The sequence below is a fragment of the Stenella coeruleoalba genome (genome assembly GCF_951394435.1).
Source record: "Stenella coeruleoalba genome assembly, chromosome: 11".
Taxonomy (NCBI): domain Eukaryota; kingdom Metazoa; phylum Chordata; class Mammalia; order Artiodactyla; family Delphinidae; genus Stenella; species Stenella coeruleoalba.
In genome coordinates this window covers 49,339,387-49,358,293 of record NC_137157.1, presented here as the reverse complement: position 1 = coordinate 49,358,293, position 18,907 = coordinate 49,339,387, and the positions used below count along the sequence as shown (strand labels likewise).

General features: G+C 37.8%; 1 protein-coding gene across 2 annotated transcripts in view; it reads left to right on the top strand.

Moving 5' to 3' along the window:
• The window catches only part of CAND1 (cullin associated and neddylation dissociated 1), a 55,233-nt gene that overhangs the window by 9,393 nt on the left and 26,933 nt on the right, over positions 1-18,907 (top strand). For both annotated transcript variants that reach the window (XM_079936329.1, XM_079936328.1), the window contains one exon: positions 13,651-13,794. In XM_079936329.1, coding sequence (XP_079792455.1) covers positions 13,655-13,794 — 140 coding nt within the window. In that variant the 5' untranslated portion in view covers positions 13,651-13,654. The remainder of the gene's footprint in view (positions 1-13,650; positions 13,795-18,907) is intronic.

The window sequence follows — 18,907 nt, the reverse complement described above, 5'->3', positions numbered from 1 at the left end:
ATATATGGGTCTTGTTTTTGTATCCATTCAGCCAATCTGTGTCTTTTGGTGGGAGCATTTAGTCCATTTACATTTAAGGTAATTATTGATATGTATGTTCCTATTCCCATTTTCTTAATTGTTTTGGGCTCGTTATTGTAGGTCTTTTCCTTCTCTTGTGTTTCTTGTCTAGAGAAGTTCCTTTAGCAGTTGTTGTAGAGCTGGTTTGGTGGTGCTGAACTCTCTCAGCTTTTGCTTGTCTGTAAAGGTTTTAATTTCTCCATCAAATCTGAATGAAATCCTTGCTGCGTAGAATAATTTTAGTTGCAGGTTTTTCTCCTTCATCACTTTAAATATGTCCTGCCAGTCCCTTCTGGCTTGCAGAGTTTCTGCTGAAAGATCAGCTGTTAACCTTATGGGGATTCCTTTGTGTGTATTTTTCCCTTGCTGCTTTTAATATGTTTTCTTTGTATTTAATTTTTGACAGTTTGATTAATATGTGTCTTGGCTTATTTCTCCTTGGATTTATCTTGTATGGGACTCTCTGTGCTTCCTGGACTTGATTAACTATTTCCTTTCCCATATTAGGGAAGTTTTCAACTATAATCTCTTCAAATATTTTCTCAGTCTCTTTCTTTTTCTCTTCTTCTTCTGGAACCCCTATAATTCGAATGATGGTGCGTTTAATGTTGTCCCAGAGGTCTCTGAGACTGTCCTCAGTTCTTTTCATTCTTTTTTCTTTATTCTGCTCTGCAGTAGTTATTTCCACTATTTTATCTTCCAGGTCACTTATCCATTCTTCTGCTTCAGTTATTCTGCTATTGATCCCATCTAGAGTATTTTTCATTTCATTTATTGTGTTGTTCATCGTTGTTTGTTTCATCTTTAGTTCTTCTAGGTCCTTATTAAATGTTTTTTGCATTTTGTCTATTCTATTTCCAAGATTTTGGATCATCTTTACTATCATTATTCTGAATTCTTTTTCAGGTAGACTGCCTATTTCCTCTTCATTTGTTAGGTCTGGCGGGTTTTTATCTTGCTCCTTCATCTGCTGTGTGTTTTTCTGTGTTCTCATTTTGCTTATCTTACTGTGTTTGGGGTCTCCTTTTTGCAGGCTGCAGGTTCGTAGTTCCCGTTGTTTTTGGTGTCTGTCCCCAGTGGCTAAGGTTGGTTCAGTGGGTTGTGTAGGCTTCCTGGTGCAGGAGTTAGTGCCTGTGTTCTGGTGGATGAAGCTGGATCTTGTCCTTCTGGTGGGCAGGTCCACCTCTGGTGGTGTGTTTTGGGGTGTCTGTGGACTTACTGTGATTTTAGCCAGCCTCTCTGCTAATGGGTGGGGTTGTGTTCCTGTCTTGCTAGTTGTTTGGCATAGGATGTCCAGCACTGTAGCTTGCTGGTCGTTGAGTGAAGCTGCGTGCTGGTTTTGAGATGGAGATCTCTGGGCGATTTTTGCCGTTTGATATTATGTGGAGCTGGGAGGTCTCTTGTGGACCAGTGTCCTGAAGTTGGCTCTCCCACCTCAGAGGCACAGCATTGACTCCTGACTGCAGCACCAAGAGCCTTTCATCCACACGGCTCAGAATAAAAGGGAGAAAAAGTAGAAAGAAAGAATTAGAAGAAAGAAAGAAAGAAAGGAAGGAGGGAGGGAGGGAGGGAGGAGGGAAGGAAGGAAAAAAAGAAAGAAGGAAGATAAAGTAATATAAAATAAAGTAAGATAAAACATGAAGTTATTAAAATGAAAAAACAAAACAAAAAAGGACGGATAGAGCCCTAGGACAAATGGTGGAAGCAAAGCTATACAGACAAAATCTCACATAGAAGCATACACATACACACTCACAAAAAGAGGGAAAGGGGAAAAAAATAATAAATCTTGCTCTCAAAGTCCACCTCCTCAATTGGTGATGATTCGTTGTCTAAAGGAGGGAAGGAAGGAAAGAAAGAACGAAGATAAAGTAAAATAAAATAGTTATTAAAATAAAAAGTAATTATTAAGAAAAAAATTTTTCAAAAAACAAAATACGGACGGATAGAACCCTAGGACAAATGGTGGAATCAAAGCTATACAGACAAAATCTCACATAGAAGCATACACATACACACTCACAAAAAAAAGAAAAGGGGAAAAAAATCATAAATCTTGCTCTCAAAGTCCACCTCCTTAATTTGGTATGATTCGTTGTCTATTCATGTATTCCACAGATGCAGGGTACATCAAATTGATTGTGGAGGTTTAATCCGCTGCTTCTGAGGCTGCTAGGAGAGATTTCCCTTTCTCTTCTTTGTTCTCACAGCTCCCAGGGGCTCAGCTTTGGATTTGGCCCCGCCTCTGTGTGTAGGTCGCCGGGGGGCCTCTGTTTTTCCGCTCAGAGAGGATGGGGTTAAAGGAGCAGCTGATTCCAGGGCTCTGGCTACTCAGCCGGGGGGGCGGTGGGCATGGAGTGTGGGGGGAGCCTGCGGCAGCAGAGGCCAGCGTGACGTTGCACCAGCCTGAGGCGTGCCGTGCGTTCTCCCGGGGGAGTGTCCCTGAATCCCGGGACCCTGCACAGGCGGGCTGCACAGGCTCCCTGGAAGGGGGTGTGGATAGTGACCTGTGCTCGCACACAGGCTTTTTGGTGGCGGCAGCAGCAGCTTTAGCGTCTCATGCCCGTCTCTGGGGTCCATGCTTTTAGCCGCGGCTCGCGCCGTCTCTGGAGCTCCTTTAAGCAGCGCTCTTAATCCCCTCTCCTCGTGCATCAGGAAACAAAGAGGTAAGAAAAAGTCTCTTGCCTCTTTGGCAGGTACAGACTTTTCCCCGGACTCCCTCCCGGCCAGCCGTGGCGCACTAACCCCCTGCAGGATGTGTTCACGCCGCCAACCCCAGCCGTCTCCTGCGCTCCGACCGAAGCCCGAGTCTTAGCTCGCAGCCCCGCCCGCCCCGGCGGGGGAGCAGACAAGCCTCTCGGGCTGGTGAGTGCCGGTCGGCACCGATCCTCTGTGCGGGAATCTCTCCGCTTTGTCCCCCGCACCCCTGTTGCTGTGCTCTCCTCCGCGGCTCCGAAGCTTTCCCACTGTGCCACCCGCAGTCCCTGCCCGTGAAGGGGCTTCCTAGTGTGTGGAAACCTTTCCTCCTTCACAGCTCCCTCCCACTGGTGCAGGTCCTGTCCCTATCCTTTTGTCTCTGTTTATTCTTTTTTTTTTGCCCTACCCAGGTATGTGGGGGGTTTCTTGCCTTTTGGGAAGTCTGAGGTCTTCTGCCAGTGTTCAGTAGGTGTTCTGTAGGAGTTGTTCCATGTGTAGATGTATTTCTGGTGTATCTGTGGGGAGGAAGGTGATCTCCGCGACTTACTCTTCCGCCATCTTCGCTCATTTTACCATTATTTTTGCTTCTCTAATTGGATTTACTAAAGATGAATAAGTTCTGTCCTCAGTAAACTTTCAGTCGCCAAGTGTGTGTGTTGCAGTCTGACTGTCTTGCTCATAAGTTTTTGCAGAGCCTGGCACAGTTTCTAATGATGGTACCCCCCAAATACTTGAATAAATCAATGAGATGGCACTGCCTGTAGGTTAATCCACCTGGGACTCCCATAAAAGTCTGAAAGTTAACATCTTAACTTCCTCCTCTCCCACCTTAAACCTTTTTTATTCTTATTTTGTTGTGTTATATTACCATCCACCAAATGTCCCAGTTGGAAAGCTTGATGTCACCCTTTCCGCTTTACCTTAGTTCCCTGGTGAGTATTTCTCAAATTAGTCTCTCTCAGGCCTCTTTTTAATCCAATCTTTTGGTAATTCTTCCATTAGAATTTTCTTTGTAAATATCACAGCTGATCGTTGCCTTTTGCACTAATTCCCATAGACTACGAGATAAACTCTAAACTTAGAGGTTGCCCTCCTAGGCTTACTGAAATTACTCTCCCTCAAATCCCTCACAATCTCCAGGTAACTAATTTAGTGGGTGTTTTCTTTGCTCTTCTATTTGATATGTAATGTAAGCACTGTTTACCACATTTTCTTCTTGATATTCTCTTATATGTATAGATGTCCCTCACAGGTTTGGTTTCTTACCATGTAGTGAGGGAGAACACATACTATGGGATATCTCAGTAAGAGGGTGTTAGGACCTATTTGGGTAATTTTTGGAAGGAAGCAGAGGTTTGCTTTAGATAGGATGTTGTCAGAAAGGGGCAATTCTTTTTATTTTTTTTATTATTACTTTTTATACAGCAGATTCTTATTAGTCATCAGTTTTATACACATCAGTGTATACATGTCAATCCCAATCGCCCAGTTTAGTACACCACCATCCCCACCCCGCCGGGGTTTCCCCCCCTTGGTGTCCATATGTTTGTGCTCTACATCTGTGTCTCAACTTCTGCCCTGCAAACCGGTTCATCTGTACCATTTTTCTAGGTTCCAGGTACATGCGTTAATATATGATATTTGTTTTTCTCTTTCTGACTTACTTCACTCTGTATGACAGTCTCTAGGTCCATCCATTTCACAACAAATGACTCAATTTCGTTCCTTTTTATGGCTGAGTAATATTCCATTGTATATATGTACCACATCTTTTTTATCCATTCATCTGTCGATGGGCATTTAGGTTGCTTCCATGACCTGGCTATTGTAAATAGCGCTGCAGTGAACATTGGGGTGCGAGTGTCTTTTTGAATTATGGTTTTCTCTGGGTATATGCCCACTAGTGAGATTGCTGGATCATATGGTAATTCTATTTTTAGTTTTTTAAAGAACCTCCATACTGTTCTCCATAGTGGCTGTATCAATTTACATTCCCACCAACAGTGCAAGAGGGTTCCCTTTTCTCCACACCCTCTCCAGCATTTATTGTTTATAGATTTTGAAATGATGGCCATTCTTACTGGTGTGAGGTGATACCTCATTGTAGTTTTGATTTGCATTTCTCTAATAATTAGTGATGTTGAGCAGCTAGCTTTCCATGTGCTTCTTGGCCATCTGTATGTCTTCTTTGGAGAAATGTCTATTTAGGTCTTCTGCCCATTTTTGGATTGGGTTGTTTGTTTCTTTAATATTGAGCTGCATGAGCTGCTTATAAATTTTGGAGATTAATCCTTTGTCAGTTGCTTCATTTGCAAATATTTTCTCCCATTCTAAGGGTTGTCTTTTTGTCTTGTTTATGGTTTTCTTTGCTGTGCAAAAGCTTTGAAGTTTCATTTAGGTCCCATTTGTTTATTTTTGTTTTCATTTCCATTACTTTAGGAGGTGGATCAAAAAAGATCTTGCTGTGATTTATGTCAGAGTGTTCTTCCTATGTTTTCCTCTAAGGGTTTTATAGTGTTTGGTCTTACATTGAGGTCTGGAATCCATTTTGAGTTTATTTTGTGTATGGTGTTAGGGAGTGTTCTAATTTCATTCATTTACATGTAGCTGTCCAGTTTTTCCAGCACTACTTATTGAAGAGACTGTCTTTTCTCCATTGTATATCCTTGCCTCCTTTGTCATACATTAGTTGACCATAGGTGTGTGGGTTTATATCTGGGCTTTCTATCTTGTTCCACTGATCTATGTTTCTCTTTTTGTGCCAGTATCATATTGTCTTGATTACTGTAGCTTTGTAATATAGTCTGAAGTCAGGGAGTCTGATTCCTCCAGGTCCGTTTTATTCCCTCAAGACTGCTTTGGCTATTTGGGGTCTTTTGTGTTTCCATACAAATTGTGAAATTTTTTGTTCTAGTTCTGTGAAAAATGCCAGTGGTAGTTTGATAGGGATTGCATTGAATCTGTAGATTGCTTTGGGTAGTAGAGTCATTTTCACAATGTTGATTCTTCCAATCCAAGAACATGGTATATCTCTCCATCTATTTGTATCATCTTTAATTTCTTTCATCGCTGTCTTATAGTTTTCTGCATACAGGTCTTTTGTCTCCTAGGTACGTTTATTCCTAGGTATTTTATTCTTTTTGTTGCAATGGTAAATGGGAGTGTTTGCTTAATTTCTCTTTCAGATTTTTCATCCTTAGTGTATAGGAATGCCAGAGATTTCTGTGCATTAATTTTGTATCCTGCAACTTTACCAAATTCATTGATTAGCTGTAGTAGTTTTCTGGTGGCAGTTTTAGGATTCTCTATTTATAGTATCATGTCATCTGCAAACAGTGACAGTTTTACTTTTTCTTTTCCAATTTGTATTCCTTTTATTTCTTTTTCTTCTTTGATTGCCGTGGCTAGGACTTCCAAGACTATGTTGAATAATAGTGGTGAGAGTGGACATCCTTGTCTTGTTCCTGATCTTAGAGGAAATGCTTTCAGTTTTTCTCCATTGAGAATGTTTGCTGTGGGTTTGTTGTATATGGCTTTTGCTATGTTGAGGTACGTTCCCTCTATGCCCACTTTCTGGAGAGTTTTTATCATAAATGGGTGTTGAATTTTGTTAAAAGCTTTTTCTGCATCTTTTGAGATGATCATATGGTTTTTATTCTTCAAAATGTTAATATGGTGTATCACATTGATTGATTTGTGTATATTGAAGAATCCTTGCATCCCTGGTATAAATCCCACTTGATCATGGTATATGATCCTTTTAATGTGTTGTTGGATTCTGTTTGCTAGTGTTTTGTTGAGGATTTTGGCTTTTTTGTTTCGTTTTGTTTTTTGCAATGCGCGGGCCTCTCACTGTCGTGGCCTCTCCTGTTGCGGAGCACAGCCTCCAGATGCGCAGGCTCAGCGGCCATGGCTCACGGGCTCAGCCACTCTGCGGCATGTGGGATCTTCCCAGACCGGGGCACAACCCGTGTCCCTTGTATCGGCAAGCGGACTCTCAACCACTGCGCCACTAGAGAAGCCCTTGTTGAGGATTTTTGCATCTATATTCATCAGTGATATTGGTCTGTAATTTTCTTTTTTTGTGGTATCTTTGTCTGGTTTTGGTGTTAGGGTGATGGTGGCCTCATAGAATGAGTTTGGGAGTATTCCTTCCTCGGCAATTTTTTGGAGGAGTTTGAGAAGGATAGGTGTTAGCTCTTCTCTAAATGTTTGATACAATTCCCCTGTGAAGCCATCTGGTCCTGGACTTTTGTTTGTTGGAAGACTTTTAATCACAGTTTCAATTTCATTACCTGTGATTGGTCTGTTCATATTCTCTATTTCTTCCTGGTTCAGTCTTGGAATGTTATACCTTTCTAAGAATTTGTCCATTTCTTCCAGGTTGTCCATTTTATTGGCATGGAGCTGCTTGTAGTAGTCTCTTAGGATGCTTTGTATTTCTGCGGTGTCTGTTGTAACTTCTCCTTTTTCATTTCTAATTTTATTGATTTGAGTCTTCTCCCTTATTTTCTTGATGAGTCTAGCTAATGGTTTATCAATTTTGTTTATATTCTCAAAGAACCAGCTTTTAGTTTTTTTGATCTTTGCTATTGTTTTCTTTGTATTTCATTTATTTCTGCTCTGATCTTTATGATTTCTTTCCTTCTGCTAACTTTTGGGTTTGTTTGTTCTTCTTTCTCTAGTTCCTTTAGGTGTAAGGTTAGATTTTTTATTTGAGATATTTCTTGTTTCTTGAGGTAGGCTTGTATAGCTATAAACTTCCCTCTTAGAACTCCTTTTGCTGCATCCCAGTTGGATCGTCGTGTTTTCATCGTCATTTGTCTCTAGGTATTTTTTGACTTCCTCTTTGATTTCTTCAGTGATCTCTTGGTTATTTAGTAATGTATTGTTTAGCCTCCATGTGTTTGTGTTTTTAATGTTTTTTTCCCTGTAGTTCATTTCTAATCTCATAGTGTTGTGGTCAGAAAAGATGCTTGATATGATTTCAATATTCTTAAATTTACTGAGGCTTGTTTTGTGACCCAAGATGTGATCTATCCTGGAGAATGTTCCGTGTGCACTTGAGAAGAAAGTGTAATCTGCTGTTTTTGGAGGGAATGACCTATAAATATCAATTAAATCCATCTTGTTCAACGTGTTATTTAAAGCTTGTATTTGCTTATTTATTTTCATTTTGGATGATCTGTCCATTGGTGTAAGTGAGGTGTTAAAGTCTCCCACTATTATTGTGTTACTGTCAATTTCCTCCTTTATAGCTGTTAGCAGTTGCCTTATGTATTGAGGTACTCCTGTGTTGGGTGCATATATATTTATAATTGTTATGTCTTCTTCTTGGATTGATCCCTTGATCATTATGTAGTGTCCTTCTTTGTCTCTTGTAACATCCTTTATTTTAAAGTCTATTTTTTCTGATGTGAGTATAGCTACTCCAGCTTTCTTTTGATTTCCATTTGCATGGAATGTCTTTTTCCATCCCCTCACTTTCAGTCTGTGTGTGTCCCTAGGTCTGAAGTGGGTCTCTTTTAGACAGCATATATATGGGTCTTGTTTTTGTATCCATTCAGCAAGCCTGTGTATTTTGGTTGGAGCATTTAATCCATTCACACTTAAGGTAATTATCAATATGTATGTTCCTATGACCATTTTCCTAATTGTTTTGGGTTTGTTTTTGTAGGTCCTTTTCTTCTCTTGTATTTCCCACTTAGAGACGTTCCTTTAGTATTTGTTGTAGAGCTGGTTTGGTGGTGCTGAATTCTCTTAGCTTTTGCGTGTCTGTAAAGCTTTTGATTTCTTCATCAAATCTGAATGAAATCCTTGCTTCGTTGAGTAATCTTGGTTGTAGGTTCTTCCCTTTCATCACTTTAAGTATATCATGCCACTCCCTCTGGCTTGTAGAGTTTCTGCTGAGAAATCAGCTATTAACCTTATGGGAGTTCCCTTGTATGTTGTTTGTCGTTTTCCCCTTGCTGCTTTAAGTAATTTTTCTTTGTCTTTAATTTTTGCCAGTTTGATTACTATGTGTCTCTGCGTGTTTCTCCTGTATGGGACTCAGTGTGCTTCCTGGACTTGGGTGGCTATTTCCTTTCCCATGTTAGGGAAGTTTTCGACTGTAATCTCTTTAAATATTTTCTCAGGTCCTTTCTCTCTCTTTTCTCCTTCTGGGACCCCTATAATGTGAATGTTGTTGCATTTAATGTTGTCCCAGAGGTCTCTTAGGCTGTCTTCATTTCTTTTCATTCTTTTTTCTTTATTCTGTTCTGCAGCAGTGAATTCCACCATTCTGTCTTCCAGGTCAGTTATCCGTTCTTCTGCCTCAGTTATTCTGCTATTGATTCCTTCTAGTGTAGTTTTCACTTCAGTTATTGTGTTGTTCATCTCTGTTTGTTCGTTTAATTCTTCTAGGTCTTTGTTAAATATTTCTTGCATCTTCTCGATCTTTGCCTCCATTGTTTTTCCAAAGTCCTGGATCATCTTCACTATCATTCTGAATTCTCTTTCTTTCTATCTCCACTTCATTTAGTTGTTTTTCTGGGGTTTTTATCTTGTTCCTTCATCTGGTACATAGCCCTCTGCCTTTTCATCTTGTCTATCTTTTTGTGAATGTCAGAAAGGGGTAATTCTGTCATTTGACATCTTAATAAATGTTATAAGGAGGGCATAGTAAAGCAGAGGGAAAGCTATAATTGGTAAAGAAGTAGCAGTCACTCATTTAGTTAGGAGCATGTTTGGTATTTTATGTTGCTAAGTGAACTTACCTGAAATGGATGTTCTGTGTGTTTATGCCCAGGAAAAACATATGCTTTCCCTGAAAGCATCAGATCTGTTTGGGTTATTCATTTGGATGTTATCATTGAAGTTTAGGTATGAGCCTTAGAACAGTTCCTGGACTGTAGGGGCTGCTGGGTCACCCCCGCCCCCCGCCCCCGGCAGTCCTTACTTTTGGCCAAGGGCAGACAAAGTTGGTCTGAAGGGCAGTAAGTCACGTTGTTGATGTCTTCAATTTGGTTGGGATTTTGCTGATTAGGATCAGAGGAGTGGCCATTCAGTATAGTCTGTAGTTGAACCAGGCTTGTTAAATCTCTCTTCCTGTGTTGTAAGATGAATGGTTGAACCGTCTAATGTGTGACAGTGGTTATTCAATAACACTAAGACTGGACAGAATGTATACTGACTATAACACCCAAGTCCTGTGGTTTCCCTTCTACTTCTTTGTCCTTTTCCTAACTCATCCTTTACCATCCCCATATCTAATCCATTTCAAAGACCTACAAACTTTAACCTTGTAAATCTCAAATAGGGTTTGTTATCATTATATTATTCACGGTAGTTACTTATCTAACATGTACTTTTTCTGGAAGACACATCATGGCCTTCTTGTATTTAGGAACACTAGATAGCACTTCAACACCATGCTTGGGGGTCATTTTAAACAGCAAAATTACCAACAGAAAGCACAAACATGCAAAAAAAAAAAAAAAACGAAAAAAAACACATGGCTCCAGATAGACTGAGAAGAGGATGCTTGTTTACAGTATGAGAGCTGAAATAGGCAGAGTGTCACCTGGTGCAGTGTCAGCTGGGAGTGTGTGCAGAATGTGTGCTTTGGGTGATTCAAATATTTCCTGGTTCTTCGCATGTCTGCAAATGTCTTGAAAGCGCTGCAGAATTGATTTGGGGGTTACAACAAATTTTACTCTGCTAATAATGAGAACTGACTGTGTGTACATTTTTTCCGTCTCCATTTATTGTCATAACCCTAATTCTGGCTACCATCATTTCTCACTTAGACTGCTGCATAGCTCTCGTAACTGTTCTCTATCCAGTCTGCTAAATGAAGTTTGGTTCTCTCAAACTGTTTTCCACAGTGTAGATGGAGTAATACTTCTGAAATGTAAATCTGATCATTCCATTTACTCCCCATCTCTACCTCAGATGAGTAGCTTTCCATCACTTTTATTTTATCATCATTATTTTTTAATTTTAAAAAATTGTCTGGCCACGCTGTGCAGCGTGTGAGATCTTAGATCCCAGACCAGGGATCGAACCTGCTCCCTCTGCATTGGAAGCATGGAGTGTTAACCACTGGACTGCCAGGGAAGTTCCTCCCATCACTTTTATTTATTTATTTATTTTAAAACATCTTTATTGGAGTATAATTGCTTTACAGTGATGTGTTAGTTTCTGCTTTATAACAAAGTAAATCAGCTATACATATACATATATCCCCATATCCCCTTCCTCTTGCGTCTCCCTCCCGCCCTTCCTATCCCACCCCTCTAGGTGGTCACAAAGCACCAAGCTGATCTCCCTGTGCTATGTGGCTGCTTCCCACTAGCTGTTTTGCATTTGGTAGTGTATATATGTCAATGCTACTCTCTCACTTCGTCCCAGCTTACCCTTCCCCCTCCCTGTGTCCTCAAGTCCATTCTCTGCGGCTGCGTCTTTATTCTTGTCCTGTCCCTAGGTTCTTCAGAACCATCCTCCCATCACTTTTAGAATAAAGACTAGAATCCTAGTAAGATCTTCAAATGTCTTTAATCTTTTGGCCCCTGCCTACTTGGCCATAACCTCCCCACCCCCCACACACAGTTTCCTTCTCATGCTTAGGATCTCAGTCTTCCCTGATACACAACTTTCATTCCAGTCTAGGTCATGTTACTTTGTTATCCCATTATCTTTTCTTTATGCCATATTCCTTTCCCTCATAGCATTTATCTCAGTTCATAACTACATATGTAAGTACTCATGTATGTAGTTTTAAAAAATCAGTATGCCTCTATTCAGCTGTTATGTAAGTTCCAAGATAGCAGGAAACAACTGTGTTTGCTTTTGCCAGCCCTTGTATCCATAGTACCTAGCACAGTAACTGACAAATAAAAGGTTCTCAGTACATAGTGAATGAGTATATACAACCTTTCCCATCTTGACCTCAGCCTACATTTCCATCTTCCTGTTAGGTTTCTATTTCCCTGTGCCTCAGACACACTGAATTGCTTCACTCTGAGGTATTATGCTCCTCACCACCACCACCACCATGCACACAAATACATTTAAAATCCCGAACCAGCTTTCCTCATGCAAGCCCTGGTAATCCTTTGAGATCCAAACTAACTATCGGTTCTTTGGTGTGATCCTTGCCAAACACCCTTGAGTGTTTTAGAAAATTTGTGTGAGATTATTCCATTTACCTGTCTGCTGTGTTAGATGAATAAGTTAAGAGGGGACTGAGTATAAATTTATCATCTCAGCCCTTAGACCCATACCTAAAGCAGTAAATGCCTAAGAGACGTTTTACAAATTGACTTTTGAATCTTCCATAGACAGCTTTCAAACTGGTCAAACAATTTCCTTATAAAATTTATAGTGCAAACCTTTTAACACATGAACAGAAGGAACTTTCTGGTTTCAGGGTCACAATTAAAAAGTAGTTCTTCTTATAACCTCATACTATCTCAATCCAGGTTTTCTGAGTTTAAAAAATATTATCTATTGCTAATTTTGCCGGTGCTCATTTCAACTTTCAAAAAATGTTTAACTGTTAATTATTGATTTTTGAAAATCAGTAGACTTGTTTATTAGAGTATAAGCTCTCTGAGGCTAGGAGTCAAGACTTACGTCTTATCTGTTCTTTGCTCATAGTCCAGCCTTTGTAGCATCATAACAGGCAGTGAATAAATAAATGGTAAATAAAGGAAGGAATCTGTGTACCAGTATAGTTTCTTCAGAACTATAAAGTAACTTTTTTTTTTATTGGGATTACATGCTTTTTTACTTAAATTGATGATCACTATGTTTTCTCTTCAACCAGATGATTAACATTTCAGGGGTTCTTAGAGGTCCTAACTGGTATGGTTGTTTAATGGATTTTATCTAAGTAAAATACTTAAGGTGCTTTTCATGCTTTGTGTGTAGAAGTGCCTGCATTAGTGTTCTATTCAGTTGTTCTTTTAACTTTCTAGAATATTGTGTGGTTTTAATTTCATTTTGTCATCATATAAAATGGGGAGGGGCTTCCAATTAGAAGAACGATGTTAATTTTTAAAAGGCCCATGCTTAATTTACCTTGTATTATCCCAATTTGAACATATGCTTTTCTTTATAAGCAGTTTAATAAGACTTGATAAGAATTGTGCTTGCGCATAGTTTAAAACTTTGTCCTTTGGTAGTGGTTCTTAAGGAAAGGGGGCTGTATGTCTGTTGGAATAACTTTTGGAATCACCTCTTCATCGTTTTGAAAATACATTTGATCCTGGTTGTGGGAGTTGGGGTGGAGGTGAGAATTTGCATTTTGGAATTTTCCCAGTGATTTGTAATATGTAACTCCCAATCCAACAACACAACAGTATTACACGGGAAGGTATTCTTAATGTTAGTTAAAGACTTCCTAGATAAAATTCAAATCACATGCAACGAAAAAGTAAAGAGGAGCTTTTCTTCCCCTAAAAGCAGTGATGCAATTACAGCTGACCCCTGAACAATGGGTTTGATCTGCACGGGTTCACTTATATGGGAAATTTTTTCAATAAATATGTACTACATGTACTACACGATCTGTGGTCAGTTGAATCTGCAGATGCAGAAGTGCAGATGTGGACGGTGACTGTAAAGTTATACATGGATTTTTAGCGAGGTGGGGGGAGGGTGACCCCCTTGACCGCCACGTTGTTCAGTGGTCAACTTTATTAGAATGAAAGAGCATTCATTGAAGGTCCGGTCAGTAAATTTGAAATCAACACTAACCCGGGGAAAATAATTTTAGCCAATGATACCTTGTTTAGAAGACTAGATCAGGACTTAGATATGAATGATAGCATTGGATTTGAAAACTGTGATTTTTTTTATTAGTGCTTAAAAATTTTTAATTACCAACAAATTTTAATTTTTTGACAGGTTTATGGCTACAAATGATTTGATGACAGAACTGCAGAAAGATTCCATCAAGTTGGATGATGATAGTGAAAGGAAGGTAGTGAAAATGATTTTGAAGTTACTGGAAGATAAAAATGGAGAGGTACAGAATTTAGCTGTCAAATGGTAAGTTGTTTTTTACTTGCTTCCTACCGCCTTCACTTTCCTTTAAAAAATTCAGTGTAATAACTGGTAGATTATCTTAGTCTTGTACTATGTCTTTCTGGAGTTTTTCTTTAGAATTTGTAGGTGATTTGGTTTAGTATTTGTACTTGGTACATGAGACACATTTCCTTATATGTAGTTTCTGTATTGGCTGGACATGTTATTTTAATTTTTATGAAATACATGTAGGAAACTCCAGAAAGAGTAATTCTCTTACTTGTTTGGCCAGGTTTTTTAGCTAGGTTAAAAGGCCTATCCATCTCTGTATTCCGGGGAGGAGGGGTGGTTTTAAGAACCAATGACAAGGAAGTAAAAAATAAGACTTGATAAAGGATAACAACAGTTAAAACCATAGTTTAATTGACACTGATGATACAGTAGTTACAAAGAATCTCCTAAAAATTGAGAATTCCAGTTACCTTTGTGTGTATGGTGCATTGACAGCATCTTGTTAGGTGTGATATTGACCACTGGACTCTTATTCTTAGTTAAAGGTACAGAATTTGAGTTCTTGGTAAATTGTATTAGTGCATCTATTTAATTTATGCATACCAAACATTAGAAACCCTTAAAAATTTATAAGTAAGTTATTAGTAAGTATAACTTCTGGTTTCATATAAAAATTAAATTATAGAATTTTATGTCATTTTGTATGGCATATAATATCTGGTATCAATTTAAATAAAGTATTGTCTCATTACCTTTGTTGGATTTTCTTATAAAGGTTTTACATTTATTTTAGGCTAAGCTTTTACATATCCTCTGTAAAAAGAGGCAAAAGTATGAGAAATCATTGGTCAGCATAGAATTTCTAGACATGTAGTACAACTTTCTTTAACTTGGAACATTAGCAAGTTTAAAATCAAATGGGTCTTCAAAAAATGGTAAATTGCAGAATAATGCGAATGAGTCTAGTTTTACTTAAATAATTATTTTTCATCTTTTGTTTCTTTTGCCATGTGCTTATTAATAAACAAAATTGTTTGGTTCAAATTATGTGCTGAGCAATAAGCAGCCTTTAAAAATGATAATAAAATGTAGGCTTTGTCCCAGATTGAGAGGTGAGAGGTACACAGGTCTTTATTCACTTGAGTATGAATCTTGTTAGAAACCTGATCGTTTGAGCTTTTGATGATCTTTTATACTTAAAATTTAACAGGTTGGGGGGAAAATGATGTATATTCAGGAAAATAAGAAAGGAATTAAGATATTAACAAAAGTAATATATTAGGTGATAAAACCCAAGAACTGATTCTTGGAGGAGGGAAAATCCTAATAGATAGAAATTGGAAAATTTATCAAAGAACTCATCACCCAAAAGAAACTCATGCCCAGAAATCTTTCACACAACTCTTTGAAACCTCGAAGAGCAGATAATTCCAGTATAGATAGTTTTTGAACTATTTCAGAACATAAAGTATGAAAACTTTCCAGTCTTATTTTTAAACCAAATACTGATGATAAATTCTGACTAAATACAACACTAAAAAAGAAAACTACACACCAGTTTCATTTAAATGTTCAAAATAAAATCCAACAATACATTAAGTATAATATACTTTGACCAAGTGAGGTTCATTCATCCCAAGAGTATAAGGACAGTTTAATATTATGTGCTTTATTAATATTTTTATTCTATCATGTTAATAGATCAGAGGAAGAAAAGAATAATGTAAACAGTAAGAATTCAATGAAGGAACTGGATGTAAAATTAATGAACAAAAATAAGTAGCCTTCACATAAGCAAATAACCAGTTAGAAGATATGGAAACAAATGTCCATTTATTATAGTAACAGAAAGACAAAATGCCTAGCAATAAATGTGACAAGAAATGTTACAGTGGTGACCTTGGGTGGGGGTGTTGCATGGTTTAAGGTAAGGTTACAATTTTCTTTTTAAAAACTTTCTTTTATAGAAGAAAAACTTTACTCTTGACCAATAACAAAAACATACTCTCAGAAAAATGTACTTGGAACCAATGGAAAGACATCTCAGGTCCTTGGATAGGATAACTCAACAGGGTTGTCAGTTCTCTCCGGGTTATTTTAATGCTAACTTAATTCTAAAAATCAGTAAGTTTTTCCCACAAGCTAGACAAGTTGATTCTAAAGTATATTTTCGTGGAAGGGAGAAGAGGGACAGGGTATTTGCTCAAGATAGACAAAAAATTCCCTGAAAATTTCTGGAGTTGGAGGTGTGTTGGCTAGCCCTACTAGATACGAAAACATACTATTACGTTTATCTAAAATGAAAGCAGTGAGGTAGTGAGGCATTAATAGACCAGTAGTGTAAAACAGAATGGAAAATACTCGTTACATGATGCAGTTGGTGGCATCATGAGAAAAGCTGGACCTTTTTTCAAAACACTGGATAACCATTTGAAAAAGAAAATTGTGTCCTTACCTCACAACTTCCCTACTTAAGGTCAACATTGTTCACCTTTAATTGGTTTTATGTTGGATGTATTAGGCTATTGTGAATAAAGAGACAGTGAACATTCTTGTGTGAGTCCTTTTCAGGACATGTGTCTTTATTTCTTAGGAAGAATGAAATTGCTTTTGTCCATTTAGATTTTTAAGAAACTGTGGAATTGTTTGCCAAAGTATTTTTACCATTTTACGTGAAAGTACCAGTTGTTCCACATTATCATCAGCAGTTGGTTGTGTCACTCTTCTTTTTTTTTTTGGGCCGCGGCATGCGGGATCTTAGTTCCCCTACCAGGCGTGGAAGCCTGTAGTCTTAACCACTGGACCACCAAGAAAATCCCGGTTGTGTCACTCCTTAATTTTAGCTATTCCAGTTGGTGTATAGGTGTAGTTTTAATTTACATTACCCTGATGACTAATGATGTCTAATGTCATTTTGTCTATTGGCCATTTATTTATTTTTTTGTGGACTTTTCCCTGTTTTTAAAATTGAGGCTGTCTTTTTACTATTGAATTATAGGAGTTCATATATTCTGGATATAGGTCCTTTGGCACATATATGTCTTATAGTATTTTCTCCCAATTTGATGATCTTAAGTTTTTAATTTATTTTAAAATTTAGTTTAGTTTGATTTAATTTATAAATTAATTTCAACCTTCATGGTTATTGCTTTCTGTGCTGAAGAAATCTTTTATGTTGCAAAGATTTTTCTCTTGTGTTTTCATCTAAAAGCTTTGTAGTTTCAGCTTTTATTTTTAGTCCTGTGATCTAGAATTAATTTTTGTGAAGTAGGAATTGAGCTGTTTTTTTTTCTATATGGAAATACAGTTGTTGAAGTACCAATTTATTGAAAACATCTTCGTTTCGGTACTGAATTGCTTTGACATCTCTGTCAAAGTCAGTTGACTATAGAAGTGTAAGTCTATTTCTAGACTATTCTGTTCCACCGATCTATTTGTCTGTTCTAATGCCAGTACCATACAGTTTTATTAGCATAGCTCAGGCTTTTTCAGGCTTGGCACTGTTGAGTTTTGGGGCCAGATAATTCTTTGTTATGGCGAGGTATCTTGTGTATTGCGTGTGTTGTTGGATGTTTAGCAGTATCTGAGCATTTACCCACTATTTTTGCCAGTAGCATTCCTTCATCCTCCAGTAGGAACAACCAAAAATGTCTCCAGACTTTGCCAAATGTCTGTGGAAGGGCAGAAGTCACCCCTGGTTGAGAAACACTGGTGTAGATCTATAGAAGTCTGAAGTAAGGTAGTGTAAGTTCTCTAGCTTCATTCTTTTCTCAAGAGTATTTTGATTTTTTAAGTTCTCTGTATTTCCATGTAAACTTTAGAATGTTAGTTTCTGTTTTAAAAGTAAGCTTGCTCAAATTTTGATTGAGATTGTGTTGAAGCTATAGAAATATTTGGAGAGAATCAACAATTAACAATACTGAATCTCGTAACTGCAAACCGTACTATCTCTTAATTATTACAGTAATTTTTGTTGATTCCTGGGGATAGTCTGTCTAAACAATCGTCATCAGTGAATATCCCCCTCTTTCGATCCTGATTTTGGTAATTTGTGATTTCTCTTTTTTTCCCCCCTCAATTCATTTAATCAGGGATTTACCAACTTTACTAATCTTATCAAAGAACTGACTTTAGGGTTTGTTATTTTCCCTATTGTCTGTTGCCTTATTTAACTGATTGCTTCTCTTTTATTATTCCTTTCTTTCCACTCATTTTTTTCCTTTCTAATTCTTAAACATTTAAAGGTATATATTCTCTAAGTAAATTGTGGTATTTTTATTATTCGGTTTGAAATATTTTTAATCTCCATTGTGATTAGAAGCAATTTTCAAATATTTGGAGACTATCTAGATCTTTATTTTTATCTTTAATGGTTTCTAATTTAATTGCATATGGTCAGAGAACCATACTCTTTAAGGTTTCAGGGAGGTTTATTTGTTTTGGTTTCTTTTGTCTCCTCATTGAGATTGGTTTTATGGTTCAGCATATGATAGGTCTTGGTGGATGAGGATGTTCCCTGTCCACTTGAAAGCGTATTCTACAGTAGTTGGGTATGGTATATTATAAATGTTAGGTCAGGGTAGCTGATAGTGTTGTTCAGATTTATATCCTTTGTGATTGTTTTTTCTTTTCTTAATATTAAATACTGAGAAAGGAGTGTTAAAATTTCCAACTATAATTGTCAGTTTATCTGTTTTTCTCTTTAATGCCAATTTTTGCTTCATGTATTTTAAAGTATGATTAGGGGCATACGCATTTATAATTATGTCTTCCTAATGTTTGATGTTTTTATGAGTATAAAATGTTTCTTTGTAAATACATTTGGAATATATTTTTTCTTGGAATATATTTTTTCTTATGTTCACATAGCTGCTCCAGTTTTTTTTAAGATTAGTGTATCTTTCTCTATTTCAGTTTTTAATCTGTTTTTATTTGTATTTGTTTATTTTTTGGCTGCATTGGGTCTTTGTTGCTGCTCGCGTGGGCTTTCTCTAGTTGAGGCGAGTGGGGGCTACTCTTCATTGTTGTGCACCGGCTTCTTGTTGTGGTGGCTTCCCTTGTTGTGGAGCACCGGCTCTAGGTGTGCGGGCTTCAGTAGTTGTGGCACGCGGGCTCAGTAGCTGTG